Here is a 16,402-nt window from a genome sequence, read left to right as displayed (position 1 = left end):
GGGACTAAAATTGCCTTTAATCCTATAAAAAAATTATGGATTAAATTAACTAAGTTAAAATAAAAAAAATTATTTTATAATTAAACTCAAATATCGGGAATTAGTATGAAAAGAAAATACAATTTTCTCGGGGTCTTTCCCGCCGGGAAATTTCTGACATGGCCCACACACCCAACTACCCCACGCCCGCCCCCGCTTTCTATTTTTTCTCCTTTTGAGTTTTGTCTTTTGATTCTCCACTCACATACACACAGAGAGCGTCTGCAAAGGAGAAATACAAACAGACACGTTTACTGAACCGTTTCAACCAAACAAACCACAAAATTGTTTAAACCCTACTTCCTGTACTTCCCTTTCACTCTTCGTTCCGCTTCAGGAATCAAACAATGAAGCTCCGCTCTCATGCCGCGGGCCCTTCTTCTTCCAAAGGTATGGACTGTGTTTCTTTTTTAATATAGAATTTATTTCTCCATTCCGTTTTCTGTTGTTATTTTTTCTGGTTTTTTTTGGGTTATTTTTCTGTGGTGAACGCTCTGTGTGTGTAGAACTGGTGTATAAGGTTGTGTATGTGTGTGCGTGTGGGTCTGGTTGTGGGTTTGTGGAAATGGTAATATTTGTTTCTGTCTATGGTCGCTGAGAACTGAAATTGAGCAGGGAAAAAGAAGCTCAAGTACAGAGAGAGCTCTGATGAGGATGGTCATGGGGCGACGTCCTCGGATTCTGATTATTATTTGCACAGTGTTGAAGGTATGTGCGTGAATGTGTATGTGGTTTTGATTTGGGGGGTTTCCTGGAGAGAGGGTGTCTAATTCAGAATATTTAAATGATGTTGCAAGCTCCAACTATTTGTGAGATGTGTTTGTAACTTATAAGATAATAGATCTTATTTTAACCTGAAGAAAGGCAACTCTAAAAGTGCTATAGCTGCAAAACTCGCTTCTGCATCTGAATTGTTTTTTTTTTTTTTTTTGTCTCTTTAATTTATTTTCATGAAGTTCTCCGACTTTGAATTTTTTTGAAAAGTTTCAGCGAATACTAATACTACGGATACTAATACGCCCGATGAAACAGACGAGGTGACTTTGATACGCTATTCACAACAATCAGACTTTGAGCGAGATATAATCAAAGGTTCTATGCGGGCTCAAAGGCGTAAAATAGTTATTTGGAAATTGTTTCAAACAAATGCGCATTCCCCTCTTTTTTTGGACAGAATCAAAAAATTGCATCTTTTTTCTTTTGATATCTCCGGGTTGATTAAACTAATTTTTAGAAATTGGTTGGGGAAAGGAAAAGCATTCAAAATTGTAGAGTATACAGAAAAGCAAGCAAAAATGGAAGAGCAAGCAAAAATAGAAGAAAAAAAATGGAAGAACAAAGAAGGGATTTCATGGATCATTCTAGTGAAGTTACTAAAAGTACGTCAATGAATGTAAGGGAAATGAAAGAAAATAATGATGATGAAACCTCACTAGAAAAATGTGATGATCAAATTCTGCTTCATGTATTATCATTGATAATGTTGTCTGCATAGGAATTGGTTTGCATGCTTACTTTTGGATATTGAAATCTTGGTAAAGTCATATGTTGATTTGGGTAACTTGTTTTGCTATAATATAGTTATTGATTTGTCAATTGCATTTACTGTTCCTCAAATTGTAGAACTGGCAATTACTTTTCTTTTCTGTCTAAGGAGAAATTCTAGTTTGTCACTTCATAATTTCTCTAGCCATTCTCTCTCCTTCCCAACCCCCCTTTTGGAGGTCCCACTCATTGTGCATCTTGTGAATTTAGGTGAAGATTTGTCGGATGGTCTTGAAGATGATAGAAGGGAAGAGGCTTGGGACTTAAATTTTGCGTTAGAGGCTGCAGTTGAAATTGGCAATGATGATCTTTTGCATAATGTCCCCAGGAGAAGGAAAAGGAACTCCTTGAAGAACGAGGGAGGATGGAGTCACAAGGTTCAGGACAAGCAAGAAGAATACATTAATGGAGAAATTGAGAACGAAATGTATGGTAACTCAGAGGAATTTAATTTTACTGATGTCTCGGAGAAGTATGAGAGAAAAAAGAAGACTAGGAAGAAGAGACGGGATAAAAGTGTACTGATGTGGGAAGTATTGGAACAAGAAAATGAGAGATGGGTTGCAGAGAATTTGGAATTAGATATGGATTTGATAAATCAGAATGAAATGGTGGCAGAAACTGTTGACCCTTCAGATGACTTGATAATACCGCTGCTGAGATACCAGAAAGAGTGGTTAGCTTGGTCTTTGAAACAAGAGGAATCTGCTGTCAGGGGAGGCATCCTTGCAGATGAGATGGGGATGGGCAAGACTCTCCAGGCAATAGCACTTGTTCTTCTTAAAAGAAGTATCTCGAGAGGAATTGGGCATCAGTTGCCCCCATCTTCAGCCAGTTTCACAAATGAGTTACCAGCAATTAAGGGCACACTTATTATATGCCCCTTGGTAGCAGTGATGCAGTGGGTAAGTGAGATCGACCGGTTCACTTCAAAAGGAAGCACCAAGGTGCTGGTTTATCATGGTGCCAACAGAGCAAAAAATCTTTATCAGTTTTCTGAGTATGACTTTGTTATAACGACGTATTCGATTGTTGAGGCCGAATACAGAAAATACGTAATGCCCCCTAAAGAAAAATGCCAGTACTGTGGAAAATTATTCTACGATCGTAAGTTGAAAATTCACTTGAAGTACATATGTGGACCTGGTGCTGTTAAGACCGCTAAGCAGTCAAAGCAGCAGAGAAAAGAACAAAAGCCAAAGAAAATATCCGACATTGAGGTAAGCACGAGTACAGGTCGAAATGATGGAAAGAAGCATGGCAGTGGCAACAAGGAAATGGAAAATGACCATTCCATTGAGAATTCAGCTGTGGTTGGGCGACTCTCATCTGAAGGAAAATCTATTTTGCATTCTGTTACATGGGAGCGTATCATATTGGATGAGGTAGTGTTAGTCTTTGCTTTCTCATGCATTTATTTTATTTTATTTTTTATGATACTTGATTTCTTTGAAAGGACCAAGAATGAGAAATAAACTGTTACCTTATTGTTATGTTCCTCTAGTCGTTGGTGGATGTTTATGATCTTCCTTATGCTTGTAATATATATTAGTTTTTCAAGTTCATTAAGATAATAGTTCATTTATTTGTTTAATGATGTGGTGTTAGTCTTTGCTTTCTCATGCATTTATTTTATTTTATTTTTTATGATACTGGATTTCTTTGAAAGGACCAAGAATGAGAAATAAACTGTTACCTTATTGTTATGTTCCTCTAGTCGTTGGTTGATGTTTATGATCTTCCTTATGCTTGTAATATATATTAGTTTTTCAAGTTCATTAAGATAATAGTTCATTTATTTGTTTAATGATGTGGCATGGTGAACGTTCCCTGATTATGTTAAAGACCTTATAGCGTCTTTTTAAAGCATTTTGTCATGCATGATTCGTTTTGCTACACAACATTTCAAACTATTTAATAAATTATATAACAAGGGCAAAGATGGTGAAAAGTCTCTCTTAATTTCTTTGTGATTGGCAATTTGTCTGTTTCTCGCCCGGTTGGTTAGATTTCACTTTCTTGCCGTCTGTCTGGAATTCATCTTACCCAATTGTCAATATGACTAATTTTTGTCAGCCATCCATTGTTTTTCTTTCTCTTTTTGCCGTATAAGTGACTGCTTTCTTGTTGATCGACTTTCTTCACACAGGCTCATTATATAAAAGATAGACGCAGCAATACCACTAGAGCTGTTCTTGCTTTGCAATCTTCATATAAATGGGCTTTAAGTGGCACTCCCCTTCAGAATCGAGTGGGGGAGCTCTATTCACTTGTACGTCAGTGTTGAAAAGGATTGTGCTGGCTAGAGTTTTCTGTTTAGCCTAACAAAGCACATGTAATTTGTGCAGGTTCGCTTTCTGCAGATAGTTCCTTACTCTTATTATTTCTGCAAGGACTGTGACTGCCGTATTCTTGATTACAGGTATAGCTTAAGCATTTCATGATAGTTTTAGAGGTGAAGGCCCCTTCTGCCTGCTTCCTCTCTTTTTCCCCTCCTTTCCCATAACATCGTTATTTTCATGGATAAACTTTTAGGCCTTCTTTACTAAGAAATTTTTCTGCTTGTTCTTTGCAGTCAATAGTAGATGAGTGCAGGTTTCTGTCAGAATTTGATTTCCTTCATTTGTAGTCATCAAAACCATAGGCTCAATTTATTTTTCCTCATTGCAGTCAAAACAAGTATAGTATGTTGGGTTAGGATATGTTGGGGAGGGAAGGTCGAAGGCTTGGAGGAGGTATTGGAAGAAGAAAGAGGTTGCGTGTGGGTTATATACCTCTGCTTTTGTTTGGTAGGATGCAATGATTTGGGGGGAGGTGAAGAGTAGTGAGTCTCCCTTCATGTAAAATTTTCAATCCCTCCTAATATTGAGGAGTTGGCAGAGGCATTGACTGTAAGAAGTTGACTTCCTTGCCTTTTAAAATATCAAACAAGGGGACATGCTTTATTTTCTTTTGCTTCTATGGTACCAATTATATGGAGGATTTTTCACAGTCCTCCTATTATGTTCCTCTGCAAACAACCCCCCGTATAATTGGTATCATGGAAGCATGCTGTGTTTTAAAGCAATATCCGTTGCCTCCTTCTGTTGTTAATGTGTTGTTTTAGTATTACTAATTACCATGTGTCTGTTTATACACATTTGCGATGACAGCTATTGGATTGATCGGTTGAGTAAATTATGATTGCTAAGTCTCTGAGCCACCATGAAAGAAATATTTTACCTCAGTCATCTTCTGTCCTTTTATTTTTAGCTTCTCTGGTTCTTTTATCCATCATAGTCAAATTTGTTTATCAGCAAAAAAATCTGACCCTTGTGTATGATACAGCACCTCAGCTGAATGTCCAGGCTGTCCTCATAGAAATGTTCGGCACTTCTGCTGGTGGAATAAAGTAAGTAGGTCAACTGACACTAGCTGCACTTTTCTTTTTCAGCCCCACATTTTGTATTTTACACATGATGCAATGTTGGTGACTTTAACTTTTTCTTGTTTCAGTATATTTCCTCACCAATACAAGATTTTGGAAATACTGGGTCTGGTAGAGACGCCATGCTTTTGTTAAAGCACAAAATTCTGAAAACCATAGTGTTGAGACGTACCAAAAAGGGCAGGGCAGCTGATCTTGCACTTCCTCCTAGAATTGTACGCTTTTAGGGTTAAGCAAGCCATTTCAATTTGAACATTTAGTTTGATTTAGTATTTTACTAAAACCAGATCTGTTGAAATTCAGGCACTTTTGAGACGGGATGCTCTGGATGTTGTTGAAGAAGATTATTATACAGCATTGTACAACGAGAGTCAGGCACAGTTTAATACGTATGTTATCTTTTTCTCCTGCTATATTCTTTTTAACTAATAGATCGGAGGCTTGATACTGTTTAAGCTACAGCTATGTATAATTGCTAAACAATTTCATTTATCCCGAGTTCAAGTGGTGGTTCATGCTATGCCACCCAAGTGGTCATGTACCTGTCTACCTAGTGGGTGCAAACCATTAAATATATGGTATTGTCAGCATTTCACTTTGTGATGTCATCATGTCCCACCTAATGGTTCACAATTTACCTTGGTGCCTACCTAAGTAGGTGGGCTAGTCATAAATTCTATATGCTAATTTAGGGACTAGTGCTTAAGTGTGCTTCTCTGATTTGGAAGTGTTCTTTGGGAACAATTCATTTTTTTTTTCTTCTTTTTTTCGTTTGTTTCTTTTTTCTTCTGCCACACTCTTACATAATGTTCCCATGTTACTTAAGGCTCTCTTGTGTTGTTGGACCATATTATTTTTTATTATGCAGATATATTGAGGCGGGAACAGTGTTGAATAACTACGCCCACATATTTGATCTTCTGACGCGCCTCCGACAGGTTCTGGAATCTCCCTATGTGCTAAGATCTTGATGCTTTCCACCCTGAATTTGTCATTGTTATGCATATCTGTTGTTCGAGACTTCCAGGAATAAATTAAACAGAATTTGCTTTTTAATCATTTCATGTAAATGATTTACATTATCACACTTTGCTTTTTAGGACCATGCCAATAACAACTTATCAGTGGGGCCAACTTAATGAATGTTTAATGGGAAATGAAAGTCCATATGTTGGAAGAAAAGAGTAAGAGAAAAAGCAGTAAGGGAAACAGAATTTTTTCCGCTGCTAGGCTTATAGTATGAATCCACCAAAAATAGCATTAACGAGAATATTAATTTACTAGCATTCTATTGAGATAAGCAAGGTAGAAGAAGATAAAGAAAGGAGAGAGAACTTGCTTGGCAATTGCCTTCTCCCTCTATATGCGTAGAGTTACAACAAGCAGCAACATATCTCAGATATATTATTTCAAAAGACATTATATATTTTTGTTGGGGAATCGGTTTTTTTGCAAAATAATACAAATAAATATTATAGCAGCTTTCATATCATTCTGTGATTAAACAGTAGTCTATTTGTGGAATATTTTGCCTGCCAAACTCTTTCAGCTTTATTCAATATAGCCTCTATAATGAAAAAAGCCCCCTCTTCATTAAAGTAATTAACCTTAAAAAAAGCTTTGTATGCTATGATATGATATGAACGAAGGATTCCAGTCCAAATGATAGTTTGCAATTTCCCCCTCATTGTTTTATCCTCATCCACAAGTTTACTATGTCCTTGTGTAAAGTGTGGATGTGGAGGATATGAACAAGTGAGCTAACTCTCTTTTATGAACTGAAGGAGGATACAGTCAATAGGGATTGAAGTTGGAAATTACGTTACACTAGACACCTCATTCGGTTTTTTGTGAGTCAAGCATATGGAGGCTTTGGAGTTGCTGCATACTTTTGCTTTTTCCTTTTTATAAGATGCAAATTGAAAATTACAATGTTATCCACATTATTTTATTGTCCATTGCACACACATTTTACTTGAAACAATTAATTTCTACTTGCAACTTCCTGTTATTATTGATTCCGATATTTTAAAAGTATAAGCTTATAATTAGGTTCTCGGTCCAAAATGATGTAGGAAAACATAGGTTGTTTATGGCTATGAACATAATTCTTAGAGAAGTGCATCGTTTAAGTCTTACTTTGTTCAGAAGGGCCAGACGGAGTAAGTAATTTCTATGATGAATCCAAAACAAACGGAGTAAGTAATTTCTATGATGAATCCAAAACAAATGGAGTAAATAATTCCTATGATGAATCCAAAACAAAAGAGTTGCGGAAAAAGATAGCTAAGAAAAAAACATGCATATTACCTTCTGTGCAATCAAAGCACTAGTATGCTAATATATGGCTATTATGTCTAGGACTGGCAACAAACTTACTAATGTTATTTCTAGCTATGGAACATCTTTCATGTTGATAGAATTGCAGAATTAGTTTTGGTTTATTCTAAATTGTTAAGGTCCTATGCATCAAGTATACGATGCTTATTCTGGCGCCTCAACCTAGTCCATATTGCATTGTGCTACGTTTGATTGATCTCTCTTATGCAATGCAGGCAGTTGATCATCCTTACCTTGTCGAATATTCTCTTACTTCGATGGAAAGAAAGGGTAAAACAGTTGATACTAGCAATGATGAAAAATGTAGTTTATGTAATGACCATGAAGAAGATACTGTGGTGAGTCACTGAGTTGTTATTTTAATTCGATGTTGTGTAGTTTTGGTTTTTCATAGGCAATAGGCAGCCCGGGCCAAACTTTTGACTAAATCATCTGTCTAGTTCTGTAAAGTCTCTTTCAGAATGTGCCACATTTTCATTTGAAGAAGCCTATTTCAGAAATCTTTTAGCTTTAGAGCAGCTATTTACATACTAGCCTGCATGGATGTGTGTTTAATCGACGCTTATTGATGCTAATTTGTATTTTCACTGTCTGAACTGATGCTTAATGAATGTTTAAGTAGTTTAATTCACATTTCTTTTAGATACTTGATGGAGACTATTTTTCATGTTGCCTATACAGTATTACGTCACTACATGGTCTCGAGTAGATTTAGATTGATTGGATTCTGATAAGTGAAAGCATGTTTTTATATGTTTGAGTTGCATTTTATGTTGCATGTATGATTATACTCATTGGTGATTGGTATATCATTATAAGATACTACGGTTTCTTTTTGTTATTGAGGTCCATTTATTACATTGACTTGTTCTTGATTTCAGGGAATATTTCATATGTTAGCCGACACTAAATCTTTAGCCTATTTTATGCTGAAAAGCTAGAGATAGTTAAGCAAATCTATTTGGATTTCTGCTGTGTTTAATATTCTAAATTGCTCTGATAAAGTTTATTTTGAGCCTCAATGTGTTTTTGCATTACTCATGGACCATTAGTTTTTTAATTATTTATAACTTTTATCTCCTTTTTTTTCTTGGGATGGAATAGGTCACGTCATGCGGCCATGTTTTCTGCAAACCTTGTTTGATAGATTTTGGTGCTACCATGGGACAGAATTCCTGCCCTTCTTGTTCAAAGCCACTCACAGTTGATTTCACTGCCACCAAGGATGGCAAACGGCAGAATTCAAAAACAACTATTAAAGGATTCAGACCGTCAAGTATCTTGAATAGAATTCAGCTTGATGACTTCCAGACAAGTACAAAAATAGATGCTTTGGTATGTGAAATTGAAATATCATCTCAACCTACTGACGAGAAAAAATAGGAACTAAAAGCAAAAAGCGTAACTTGGCAATAATAAGATAAATGCATTAATTTTTTTGCTTTTCTCTATTCAATGTTCTGATAGGTGAAGTTTTGTTCCTTTGTTTTTCCTTTTCATTTAGGTTGGGTTTTCTGTTTTTGGATTTCAACAACGAATAGGTACTATCCCTAAGTAAGCCGGTTATTAGAATTGTGACAATTAAGTTCACAATGCCATATTATCTTCTCACTGTGATAGTGTAGTTGGGCCAGCGTCAATGCCTCATGGTGCTTGGTGTCACATTCCTTCACTGGTCTTAACCTTCACTTCTGCTGTACTGTCATCCCTTTTATGACATTATTTTGCACCACTTTAAGTTGATCCTTCTTTGGCTAGGATCTTGGTACTTCACCAGCATGCCTGTGATTATCAGCCATATATAACCTTGCTCATATGACTCATTACAAACTACCCTTATGATGTGACCAGAGCCCCAATCCATAGTTTTCAGTTTCAGTGCCAAGCTTGTTGTCTCCTGTTCAGCGATTGGGTGGCTTCTAAGAATGTGCTTGTGCTTGCCCGTTGCATTGCAAGTTTCATGCATCTTGCCTCTTTATTTCTCTTCACATTTTGAAATTCTCTGGAAACTAAAAAGCGTTAATTAGAGCTGATAATGAGAACTTTTAATAAGAATTTGGAGGAAGATGGTCTTTTACCCAAGCGGCTTGAAATCTCAGATTTATCTCGTTTTCGATTGTGATGGAATTTTTGAGATGCAAACTGTTTTACATTGAAGTCCGAACATACTATTTTGGATCTTGCATTTGAATGAAGAAAATATGGTGGAAGTCATGCTTCATTATTTGCTTGACATTGAAAGCATGAAGGAAACATTTGCAAAAACTATATTATGAAAGATTCTGATTGATTCATCTGTTTTGAAATATTTTCTTATAGTAGAAAAATGCAAGTAGATATGATTTTCATCAAGTTTGGCTTTCTGCACTTTTCTAAGTACATTCAAAGTTCCTACCTATAAACATGGAGTAAGAGTCCAACTTCGCAAATATTTCCATGAAATGAGGCTGATAACGCCCTCTTCAGATGCCATCTGGTTCTGAAGATGATAGTTCCCGTTGACCAGTATTACTAGTCTCATCTAATAAAGAGAAGTTCCGTTGCACATTGAAGGTAGCAATAGGAATTAACATAGTATTGGAACAATCTCTTGTCTTCTACCTTTTCTTCTATACTTCTCGATTTTTGTAATTTTGCCTATGTGCAATGGCTCAAGGTATTTACTACTACTATTACTTTCCAAGAACATATAAAGCTTTCTGTTGTTTTTGCCAGCTAAAATTAAGTTGTGTAGCATGCATTCTACATAAATCTGTTGCATTTGTTCATTTCTTGAATTAAATTAATTTCAGAGAGAAGAAATTAGATTTATGGTTGAAAGGGATGGCTCTGCCAAGGGTATTGTCTTCAGCCAATTCTCGTCTTTTCTGGATCTCATACATTACGCTCTTCAGAAGGTACAGTATCTGTAAAAATTTGGATTTTGTTGTCATGTGTGTTATGGCAAGAAAAAACTTCAGAAGGTAGAGTATCTGTAAAAATTTGGATTTTGTTGTCATGTGTATTATGGCAAGAAAAAACCATACAATAATTTCAGTTTCTTTTCAGTCTGGGGTGAACTGTGTTCAGTTAGATGGGTCCATGTCCATGGGAGCAAGAGATACTGCTATTAAAAGATTTACTGAGGATCCTAATTGCAGAATTTTTCTAATGAGCTTGAAAGCTGGGGGTGTTGCCCTCAATCTCACTGTAGCATCACATGTAAGACTCTTGTTTTTATGTTACGCTGTCGTGATCTAGTTTTAGACAGTTATTATTTCATTATCCTATTATGTCATTCTCACATCCTTCTAGTCCTGATTATTGACTGAAAGATGATTGTATTAATATGCTGTCTGCGAAATAACTTTGCTCTTGTTTTCACCTGGGATTTTTCAGAATCCTCTCATGTATCACAAGATAAGCTAGAAACAAATACAAGCAAAGCACACCTGTTTCAATTGGCTCATAATAGGAGGATGTGATCATCATATCACTTTTATCATGCGTGAACTCATTAGCAGAGTAGATTCTGTTGTATTTAATGGCCCTCATTGTTCTTTCTAGTTGTTAGTTTCACTCCAATCATTGGCTCTTTTTCTATTGGATGTCGCCAGGTTTTCTTGATGGATCCTTGGTGGAATCCTGCTGTGGAGCGGCAGGCTCAGGATAGAATACATCGAATAGGCCAATATAAACCAATCAGGTAAGTTTAACACATGATTTGTATTCTCTGACCATTTCCCAGTCATTAATACATCATGTATCTCCATTTACAAACAGTAAATTTTTTTTTATGTATTTATTGTTGTCTTTGGTTCTTAGGATTATTAGGTTTATTATTGAAAATACAATAGAGGAGAGGATTTTGAAGTTGCAGGAGAAGAAGGAACTAGTGTTTGAAGGGTAAGTTTAAATTCTCTTTGATGTTATTTATGTTAAACTAGTGAAATATACTTACTAATAAGAGAAGAAAATAAACTCTCTTGTGTGTGAAATATATATGGAGAAGCTGATGTAGCTGATTCTGAATTTCTGGACTCTGATTATAGTGTCATCTCTATTTAGTGCCCTCCAGGAAGTTAAGATGTGTATTTATTTGTGCATTTCCTCTCTCTCTCATCTCTCTGTATATGTATATCTATGCTATATGAAAAGAAAAGGTCTTTCAAATTCACAAACGACGGTTAATGACACCATTGCACCAATTTTCTCTGAAGTCAAAAATGCCACCGATGAAATAACTTAGTTAACTTTCCATATTTTACATTAATTGCTAAATAAGTTTTTTTTCTTTACTTTTTATTTTTAATGTAATATATTGATTTATATATTTTACTTTATTTATAATATTATTTCTAATATATCTTAATGTATGCGAAAAATTTATTCAATTATGCACGTAAAAACGACGTGCCACAACGGTTAGTATAAATACCTAAGAGTACTTAATGGACCTACCCTGAAACATCTTTTGCTTTTCCTTCCACTTTTCATAATCCTCCTACTTCAACCACGATCTTTTGTTTTATTTTCCATTCATATCTTTGATTAACCGGGCTATTCAACTGCAGGACTGTGGGTGGATCTTCAGAGGCCCTCGCCAAACTGACAGAAGCTGATCTCAGATTCCTGTTTGTGACCTAAGCTGGAGCAGCCTCTGGTGGGTTCCTTTGCAGCCCAAATTGGTCAAGTTTTGTTTTGAACTCACCTGCTCTTATATCAATGCAAAAACTTACTGTTGACAGATTAAGACATCGCTATTTTTGTCTATAAGCGCATGAAATTCCATTAGGGGGATATGAACATCTACTTTTGTCATCCAGTCGACACGAAGGAAAATTGACACAAAATGATGATTTCAAGGAAGGTCTGTTTTATTTCTTAATCCCACTTTTTATTAGTAAGAAAACATTAAGGCCCCATTTACTTAGAATGATGAGATTTAGGTGGTATAGATAATTTTTGGATAGTTGTTGGGATTAGGTTAAAAGTGATAATATTTAGTGACTCAATTTTATGTTACTAGTATTGATAAAGTAATGGATATAAATAGTATATTATTTACTTTTAACTATTATTCGGTATTAATATGTGGACCAATTTATATTTTCCCAAAATGCCCCAAACCATTTTCAGCACTTCGCCATTAAAGTACCTCCCATTAACAGATATTAAAATAACCTTTGGCATATCATCCAAACCTTGAGCAGCCTTCACATTTTCAGCACTTGCCCATGTGGACATCATTATAACACCAGAAAATTTGCAAAAATCAAGTTAAAATAATAGGACACTTCTTTTTTCTTTCTTTCCTGTTTTTCTCAGTAGAATTGCAGACAATCAACCAATCAGGGATCGGATGTGAATTCAACCGTTGTTAACTCGATAGGGTCCTGCGGTGGAGATTGTGGACTAGAAGGACCATTTCCTCAACACTGCCACCATCCTCGCTTCGAGAGAAAAAATTTCCTTCAGTCGCACTTGGTGTAGAAGACAAACTAAAGCATAGTTGTTAATGAGCAACAGGGCCTTCTATGGCAAATAAGTGAATATTCAAGGACACAATTGGTAAGCAAACAATTCTCCCCATCTTCTGGGCAAGACGGAATTTGGAACTTAACGCAATTTTAAAAAGACTTGGAAAAAAAAACTAGCTTCGACTTGTATTTTGCCAGTCATTAGCAATGAATGAGGAAATAATATTTTTTGTCCTTTAGATCCGTTTTACTTTTGGTTCAATTTGTTATGAGATTAGTATATTTAGTCCTGCAATTTATAAAAATTAGCATTTTTGGTCTTCGTTCTTTTTTGTCTAGAATTTAACTGTATAGTGCACGTGCTTAACATGTGATCGTTAAGTATTTTTGGTTGAAGATAAAATTATTTTGTTTTTCAGCTTGGGACTATTTTTGGGGAAAAATATAACTAATTTGAGGGGGAAATTAGGGAAAAAGAGTATAGCGATTTTTCGCTTCTCTTACAAAAATTAAATTCTATCATTCCCATATTTGTACAAGTTGAAGTCAAATAGAAGCAATATAAAGAATCATGTCTTCCACAAACGAATCAAGTAGGCCAAATGAAACACTCATATGCTACTACTGGGGAAAATGCCAATGTTTTTCCAACCAAAAGTACTTTATTGCAACGTACTAGGCACGTGACTACATCGTTAAATTGTAGATAAAAAAGTGCTTGAGGACCAGAAATGTTAATTCTTGTAAGTTATGAAAGTAAAAGTGTCAATCCCGTAATGAATTAGATCAAAAGTAACATGAACTTAACTTATGAGACTAAAAATGCTAGTTCCCAACAATGAACTGAAAAAGTTGACTAATTCTCGCAAGCATATTAAGAATAAACATTACTAAAATGAATAGACAAAAGAAGTTTGTAAAAAGAAACAAGCATGGTGTGGGAGGAGAAAAAAAATGAAATATGAGAAGAAATGAACATTGAGTGAGGCAAGAGCGGAAAAAAAAGTTGTAAATGTGCATTTATTTAAAAACTATTGAAATTTCTATTGTAATCAAATTTTAACAAAGACATGGATTGAATTAAAAGGTGATTTTGGAATTTTAAAAGCTAGGATAATTTCATTTTTTGTCTCCCAAGTTAGACACTAAATCAATTTTGGTACTCCATATTTTGACTTCATCAATTTCATCCTCGACGTTTCTTAAATTCATCAAAATTCGTCCCTCTATTAGTTCATCGTGGAAACTAACCAAGAGGACTGATTTTGGAGGGACAAAATAGGAGGAAAGGCAAGGATAAAAGCCAAATTTGTAGACTTATTCCTACATATATAAAAGAGGCTTGAGGTAGTTGAATCGAAGAGAAAATAGCTAAAATTGTTCCATCTTTCTCAAATTCATGTACAGATTTGTCTAGTGAGAACGTTTATGTAAAAAGTATATTGTGAGTGAGAAATTAACCTTCCACTAAAGTCTTATTGGACAAAAATAAATCCGAAAACAAGGTCTTGGGCATGGCTTAACTACGAGGTTAATTTCAACTTGGGTGACCGTCAAACAATGATTTAGAAACTAGGTGAATGCTGGCGTGAATATTTAGGCTCTCGAGTACCATACAAGTATGATTCATCATTAGCTATCTCCCCTTCTAAGTTTAGGGCATGCAATTGGGCGTCAATTCCCATACTGGACTAGATAACTATGCTCATAACTCTTAACACTTTTACTCCATTGATTGACACAAGAGACCATTTCCTATTTGGTCACTTGCTGTGGCCATAGACTCAGGGAGCTTAAACGTGTATAGGAGATTTGATTGTCAAATATTGACAGGTGATGAATCCTCTCTTGGAATCCATCATCCTCGTTGTACTCTGACTGCACTTGCAAAGACTTTTAACAACCACATAATAGACACTATCATCTTTCGCCAAATCTAAAATATAGTAGTCACATATATGTGACTGTAATAGTTCCTCAAGTCTAAGGACTAGATCCCATATCGTCGGAACCGAGGAATACCAGTTATATCGATCAAGTCTCAAAGGCTTCTGTATGATGTTTACTCGCTAGCCAGTTTAGTTGGCTTGACATCCCATGTCAACCATCCACTAAAGTTGCAAAAACAGCCCACATCTGTGACCTGTGAAACATGACACCCACCTAATGAATATAACACTTAGTGCAAGTCTCAATTAAGCATTCAATGGCTAGTTTCAAGGTTCTCAACTTGAAATATTTCAGATCCAACCTCCAGTAGTGGTTTTGTAGCTGTCATCCAATGCACAATCTAACTACTTAATTGTTAATTTGGTTTGTGGCTTTATTGGGATATAAACAACACAAATTTACACAAGAAGTTAACACAATAAAACAGTGTTGTAGAATATACTTTTATTCATACTTCAGTATAATAAAATTGCAAAATTAGTTCTATATGTATAGGAGGTGGCAAAATTAGTCCCAACTGGACTGACAGTTTTAATCTTGTAAGTTTTATTTTAGTAGCAATTTTAATTCTTCCGACCAAAAATTGCCAGATTTTAGCTGAACAAATTGGGGCTTAGGGTTACGACTGTCAACTAGGCTCGAATTAAGTACATGACATCCTACAAATATGCTGACATAAGAAAAAGTAAAGAGACCCCCCTTTCACCTTTCTCTCTCTCTATTCGTGTGAAGGGAAGTGAATGACAGGGAGAAATTGAGAATTTGAACCCTAACATTTCATCCCTCAATTTCTCCCTCAGACGAACGATCTCGGCCTTCTAACCAAAGCTTGGCCAACCCATCATTTTCCCTCAATCAATTTCCATTCACTCCTCAACCAATTTTTATTTCCATTACAGGAAGAACGAATTTGAACCCTAATATTTTATCCCTCAATTTCTCTCTTCGGTGAACGACCTTGGCGCCGAACTTCTGACCAAAGCTTTGCCTTTGCCAACCCATCCTTTCCCCTCAATCAATTTCTATTTATGTTCACTCCTCCTCAACCAATTTTCATTTACATTCATTTCCCCTCATATGTAGAGAGAGAGAGAGAGAGAGAGAGAGAGAGAGAGAGAGAGAGAGAGAGAGAGAGAGAGAGAGAGAGAGAGAGAGAGAGAGAGAGAGGTGAGGGGTACTTTTTCTTATGTTAGCATCCTATGTGGATGCCACGTATTTAGTTCAAGCCCAATTGGCATTCAAAACTCTAAGCCCTGATTTGTCCAACTAAAATCTGGTAATTTTATACTAACGGGATTAAAATAGCCATTTAATTGAAACTTATAGGATTAAATTTGTTAGTCCAGTACTTACGGGACTAATCCAACCCCTCATGCATCAAGTTCGACCACCTGGGTATCCCTCCCTAACTTTAGTCTCAATAATGTGTCCTCTATTTGCCCAGGCCTCCAGAAAACGGTTGTAGTGATAGATTAGCTCCAGAGACACCTAGTTTTGCCCCCTCAAACAACAACGCATTTCGACTTCCATTAGAGCCAACAACTCACCAAGATTCGCTGGAACCTTCCCTGTTCAAGGTCCCTATGGGTGCAGGGAGACCAACTCTCAACGTCCATACTCCCTTGGGATATCACTACCCACG

At 36.0% G+C, this 16,402-nt stretch overlaps 1 protein-coding gene across 6 annotated transcripts; it reads left to right on the top strand.

Moving 5' to 3' along the window:
• Positions 1-226: 226 nt before the first annotated feature.
• Positions 227-13,049, top strand: LOC105178493 (Helicase protein with RING/U-box domain-containing protein). Of its 6 annotated transcripts, none has more exons than XM_011101978.3 (17): positions 227-429; positions 655-747; positions 1,795-2,969; positions 3,734-3,856; positions 3,933-4,006; positions 4,912-4,975; positions 5,080-5,226; positions 5,315-5,400; positions 5,880-5,949; positions 7,567-7,689; positions 8,456-8,686; positions 10,144-10,248; positions 10,400-10,552; positions 10,948-11,036; positions 11,156-11,236; positions 11,905-11,993; positions 12,723-13,049. In XM_011101978.3, the coding sequence occupies exons 1-16, from the start codon at positions 387-389 to the stop codon at positions 11,975-11,977; spliced, it is 2,730 nt and encodes a 909-aa protein (XP_011100280.1). In that variant the 5' UTR covers positions 227-386; the 3' UTR covers positions 11,978-11,993; positions 12,723-13,049. The 6 variants fall into 6 exon arrangements, with proteins under 6 accessions (XP_011100280.1, XP_011100279.1, XP_011100278.1 ...); XM_011101977.3 differs by having other exon boundaries at positions 12,662-13,049; XM_011101976.3 differs by having other exon boundaries at positions 12,659-13,049.
• The last annotated feature ends 3,353 nt before the right edge of the window (positions 13,050-16,402 follow it).

The sequence above is a fragment of the Sesamum indicum genome, linkage group LG12, assembly GCF_026168435.1.
Source record: "Sesamum indicum cultivar Baizhima isolate 11 linkage group LG12, ASM2616843v1, whole genome shotgun sequence".
NCBI lineage: Eukaryota > Viridiplantae > Streptophyta > Magnoliopsida > Lamiales > Pedaliaceae > Sesamum > Sesamum indicum.
The sequence above is the reverse complement of the archived record's forward strand: the minus strand, read 5'-3'. Positions and strand labels throughout refer to the sequence as shown.